This window comes from Pteropus alecto, unplaced genomic scaffold (genome assembly GCF_000325575.1).
Source record: "Pteropus alecto unplaced genomic scaffold, ASM32557v1 scaffold7, whole genome shotgun sequence".
In the NCBI taxonomy this organism is placed as follows: Eukaryota; Metazoa; Chordata; class Mammalia; order Chiroptera; family Pteropodidae; genus Pteropus; species Pteropus alecto.
Window position 1 is genome coordinate 13274452 of NW_006494614.1, and position 5445 is coordinate 13279896.

Sequence of the window (5445 nt, forward strand, 5' to 3'; positions counted from 1 at the left end):
CTCCTTTATGAATACTGAGAACATGATTGGTAGTTTTAATGGAAAAGGGAATCAAGTTGTATTCTAATTCATAGATCCTTTCTCTGGAAAGGTTATATATTTGGCCAAACATTTAGCTAAAGGAAAGAAACAGGACAAATATCAAGGAGGAGGAGGATTAATGAGTAGGTGGCTGGATGACATATGGAGCAATAAATGAAACATCACAACCAGTCACATCACATCAAGCCTATAGGGTCTAGGGCACCAGTCCTTAACCAGTTTCCTTTTCTGTGAAAATGAGATAACAAATGCACCCACTTCATAGGATCGTTGTAAAAATTAAATGTTAATATATATAAAGCAATTAGAACATTTAAAACATACATGACCTTCAGTACGCATAGTAAGAAGAAGAATAGTAAGAATAAATTTCAGATATTAGTTTTATAGTTGGGCTTAAAAACTACTGAAAAAGTTAATGGAAGCTACATATTCCTGAGCCCATAATTCTGATCTAGAGTCAAACTCCAGATCTAAGTGGAGAAAAAAATAAAGAAAGTCGGTGAAGGTCCCAAATGATGTTAAGACCCAAGAGTCTAGAAATGAAAAAGGAGTGGCCCAAGTAGGTGGAAGTCTCAAAAACAAAACATGATGTTATCACACAATGAGGAACCAAAAAATAACAGGATTAAGCAACATTCATGCTGCAATGAACACAGGAGACAATTTTATTAAATTCTGTAAATGTAAAATACATTTGTATTCCACCTGTTGTTAACTGTAATTATGTTAAACAAAAATTGAAAGGGCATATTAGCTTCAAAGTCATCAAGTAATATCAAGTAATACCAGGAGGAAGGGCAATGATAAAACAGAAATACCCGAGGAAGAAAGAAAGGCAGTATGATTTGGAGAAGTGTCCATAAAGCTAACAGGAGGTTTATAGACGTTTGTTCTCGATTTTCCAATATCCCCTAGCTCCTGGAGTCCCCATCCTTAGAGGGATGGTCACTGTCGCCACTGCCCAACCTTTCCCTTCTGCTAGGGAACCCACATCACACAGAACTCCTTCGGAGATTGAAGAACGAAAGATCAGAGGGGAAGACAGGTTGAAAGAAGGAAGCTAATACTCAGTACCTAAAATACAGCAAGCACAGTGACTGGCTCTGTCATATACATTTGATTTTAATTCGCGGGAAAAGACTTGGAGGAAGGAAACTGACAGAATGGGGTCAAGGACTGGGAAAGAAAAGGGACTAGTAGGTGAGAGGGAGGTTAGGAAGAATTAGAGGTCTGGAGACGGCATGGGATCGGGAAGAAGTCGATAGCTAGGGCAGTTGGAACCGTAGGTTAGAGACAGGGACAGGAGGTGGAAGAGGGGGCGGAAGGAGAAAATGGACTGTCTGAAAACACGAAACCCCGGCGGGAGGCAAGCGCTGAGCGAGACCGTCGATATTACCCGCTTACCTTGCTACGCCCCCCAGAGGCAACGCGCTGCTGCGAGCTGGGAGCCGGGAAGGACTGGGAAGGGACGTTCAGCATCCTGGACCCCTGGCCTAGGCCCTGCTGGGGGTCAGCCGCCGCACGGGATCGCTTGGCAAGACCCCACTAAAGTAATACCTCCCGCTCCGGCTCTGAGGCCGGGCAGAGGCCAAGCCCCCGACCCACTTCCGGGGTCGCCGGGGGTGAGGCGCACCATGACGCAGCACGTCGAGCCCGCGAAAGGCGGGGCCAACGGGACGCACGGAGGGCCGGCTGGAGAGGCGGAGCCAGGGGAGGGTACGCATGCTCCATAAGTTCTCCACTCAACTTCAGCACCAAAAGGAGGACACAGCTATTCCACCGAAAGATTAAAGAGAGAGTGGAGCTGTTCCTTAGCCTTGGTGCTGACCGAATCTGAGAATAAATTCTTATAGAGCCCTGTTAACCCATAACACAAGTGTCTGTCCATTGTTCTGCATCACCATTGCACTACTTAATATATGGAAAAAAATAACACTACTAGAGCATTCTGATTTCTCTGAAACTTTCTCTAAGGTACCAAGCTGTACAAGAAAGAGGAACTTTAAAAGCTAAGGTGTCAAATGCACCTTATGCGGAAGTGGAGAAAAATTCACCTTTAAAAACCCTTGCTAATGGCTGCCATTATGAGTAAAGATGTTAGTAAAGTCTCTTTCCGTTTCATTCACCTGCTCACAAGTTCCTCCTCGTCCAACTTTCTGTCTTCCCTGAAAAATACCGACCCCCAATTGCAGTGTAGAACAGCTACATTTAAGACTCGGATAGGTTTAGTTTGGATGTCATCTCTGCACTTGAGCAGCCTCATGTAAGGTACTTTAGTATCTAAATGCTTCGCTTTCCCATCTGCATGATGGATTTAGTTTTTAGTAAGGATTAAATGAGATGTCACATGTAAACTACACAATACAGTGCCTGGTTAATAGTAGGCCCTCAATAAATGGGAGTGGCTCTTAAAACTGTTCCAACATAACAACGAGAGAAGCACAAATACTGTGCATGTAAACAACAATTCCTAATGCTCAAGGTCCAGATCGGGGACCTAGTGAGCTTTTCCCCGGGGAACACACACTTTCTGAGAATAGAATGCAGTGAAGGGAGAAAGTTTTCAGAAGAAATATAATTCTAAATAACTCTCCCCATCGTCCTTCCATTTCTAACTTTTCCTAAATCTGAAACATGGTTTGAACTTGCCCTATTTCAATTGCCTTGTTCTTAAAGTGCCTGTTAATTAATGTTTGTAATATCTTTTCACTTAAAAGGAAAAGTGTGTGAATATATGTAGCCATTCAAGTGAGAGGCATTTCTTAACTAGGTAAGACCTTCCCCTCTGCCCATTATCATTCTGAAATATTATATGAACACTATTTGCAATTGAAATGCTTATTGTGAAAAAAATTGTTTTTGAGCTAAAAGAACTTCGTTACATAGTTTACTATGTTACCTTTACTTTGCAAGGTGCTCCTGTTTTCTCTCATTAAAAGATGTATTCTTCTATACGCCTACTTTAAAACACTAATCACTGAAACTTTATTTCACTTCTCATAAGAAAATGTTAACATGAGACTATCAGGAACAGGAAACCAGCACAAAGGAAGGTGATGTCGTTGGAAAATATTTCATATCTGTCAAATTTCTTAGCTCCCACTGAACAGAAATGGAAAAATACTATAAAATTCTGGCCTTTGTTTCCCCTTTTTTAGACTCTTAGATCATGGCCATTTAAACATTTTAATTCTGGGGATTCTCCAATGTACTGCCATAAGTATTGAACACTCATGTTACTTTGCTATTAGATTTAAGGATAATAGAAGACTTTTAAAGTGAGAATTACTTGACTCATCATTTATTAAAAATCCCTAAAACCTAATAGTCTTAACACAGATTCCCATTTTCATCATAAACAATGATTTAAAGTGTTTTTCACCATCTGCTAGCAAATTCATAATAATAATTTGTGATTGGTAACATAAGGTGATTTTCTTCATTATCTAATAATACTCATCTATAACTACCATATCCAATGGAAATCAATAAGAATTAACAGATGTTCTAACATTCGGTTCCAAAATGTTGTCATTCTATTAAGTTATAATTAAATATTTGCAAAATTACATCTAAAGAAACTTGTAATTTGATGAAGAGATCAAAATTATCTTTTGTAAGCCCTAAATGTTTACAATACAATCAATACATTTGTAAATGGCACCTATTTTTAGATTCCAGTATTGAATTATAGTGTAGAGATTTTAAAAAAGGCCCAACTACTATAGTAAGTACAAAATATTCATTTTATTAAAAGTTTCTATACAAATAAATTAGTTTAAAAGAATTATGATATTATTTGCATCCTAACTTTAAATCCTACAAACTTTTAATGTCATCAAAAGTAACTAATCAGATTAATTTTCACAGATTAGTTCCTCAATTTCATCTTCACTATCAGAATCTTCATAAAATGAAATTGTGGCTTGAATTGGAAAATTTTTCAGAAGAGCTTCTGCTTCTTGATATAAGTAATCATAACACTTTGATTTTGGCCAAAATAGTCTGAAAGAAGCAGACAACATAATTCACTTTATTTTTCCATATTCAAAATCCTTATAGTCACGAAATGTTCAATTTTCAAGAGCTCTATATATTTAACAATTATTTTCATCATTTAGACAGCCTTAAGATAGTTTTAAAAGCTACTATCACAGCTTTCTTGGCATCTACTTCCCAAAGTATCAATAACTGGTTGATTATTTTAAAAATCTTTATCTAAGCTATAAATTGAGTCAAACAAATTCACACTAAACCTTGTGTGAGCCTAAGATCATATTTAGCTTACTTCAGGCATTGTGGATATATTTATTCTTTAAAAAATTCAGAAAGTTTGTCTTCTAATTTGCAAATTCCCTAAGAAAAAAAAAGTCCTACCACTACATTAAAAATTCTGATAGACAAAAAAATATTATACCTCTTACAGGAAGACAGAAATGACCTAGTATTTTGCTTAAAACTCACAGATTTAACTCAGTTACAGTTGTAGCCAAAGTAAGTTTAGGTAAGTACAAAAAGCAGTATTTTTAAAGTTCTTCTATGCTCTCACAACTTGAGGTACAGATAGTCTACCTCTGACCCATACCTTGATCCCATCTTCTTCCCCTTTCCCCAGTCAATTAAATTTGGGAACACCACATTGAGACATTAATAATGACACTAGGTTTACACAAATAATTTGCACGTAAACATGATTACCCCAGAATTTAAAATTTCTGAACAATATTAATCTTGCCACCTGGTCTTCTATTATTTTTCAGCCAAAGAAAAGAAAAGAGGAAGGATAAGGCTGAATCACCAATTACATTGCAGTCATTTCATCGTTAATAGCCCAATGTACACACACGATAAAGTGATTCTAACAAAGAGAAGGTACATTATGTTCAGCATACTCCATTTTAAAAGACAGAAAAATAGGCAATGTAGTTTATAAATGTTTTTAGCAAAATAGTAAAACTAATAGTTTGTAATTTTGGTGTCAAATTAGTAACTATCAATAATTCAGTCATTCAATAAATATTTTAGTGCTCTCTTGTGCAGACATAATCCATGATTCAAAGATAAATAAACTTTGGTTCCTACCCTCAAGAAGTTGATAATTGAGTAAAAATAATCAGAAAGACATAATGCTATTCAAGATGGAAATTAATAAAAATAAAATAAACTTAAGAGAAATACAAATATATTGCTACAGTAATTCAGAAAAGAAATTGGTTATATAGGAAACAATTGATTATTTTGTAACCAAACTGCCAAATCCAAAGGATATTGTTTAAGCATTACCATATTCTCCCCAAAATGTTTCACTGTCTTCATTTGTCTTCCAGGAATTTCCTGAATTCCATATTTTCCTGAATTTCCCCCACTCTACCCCCCACCCGCCACCTCTGAATTTCCCCC

The 5445-nt window shown here is 36.8% G+C and overlaps 2 protein-coding genes across 5 annotated transcripts in view; both read right to left on the reverse strand.

Annotated features, from left to right (window-relative positions):
* Positions 1 to 1673, reverse strand: part of LOC102893720 (cytochrome b5 reductase 4) — a 75582-nt gene extending 73909 nt beyond the window's left edge. For all 4 annotated transcript variants that reach the window (XR_003044435.1, XM_006926345.3, XM_015600652.2 and 1 more), the window contains exon 1: positions 1450 to 1673. Coding sequence is in view for 3 of the 4 variants with exons in the window: in XM_006926345.3 (XP_006926407.1) it covers positions 1450 to 1524 (75 nt within the window). In the remaining variant the exon portion in view is untranslated. The remainder of the gene's footprint in view (positions 1 to 1449) is intronic.
* A 2104-nt stretch (positions 1674 to 3777) lies between these two features.
* RIPPLY2 (ripply transcriptional repressor 2) overlaps positions 3778 to 5445 on the reverse strand; it is a gene marked incomplete at its 5' end in the record, with an annotated part of 3931 nt that continues 2263 nt past the window's right edge. The window contains one exon of the mRNA XM_006926808.2: positions 3778 to 4050. Within this exon, the coding sequence (XP_006926870.1) occupies positions 3903 to 4050 (148 nt within the window). The remainder of the gene's footprint in view (positions 4051 to 5445) is intronic.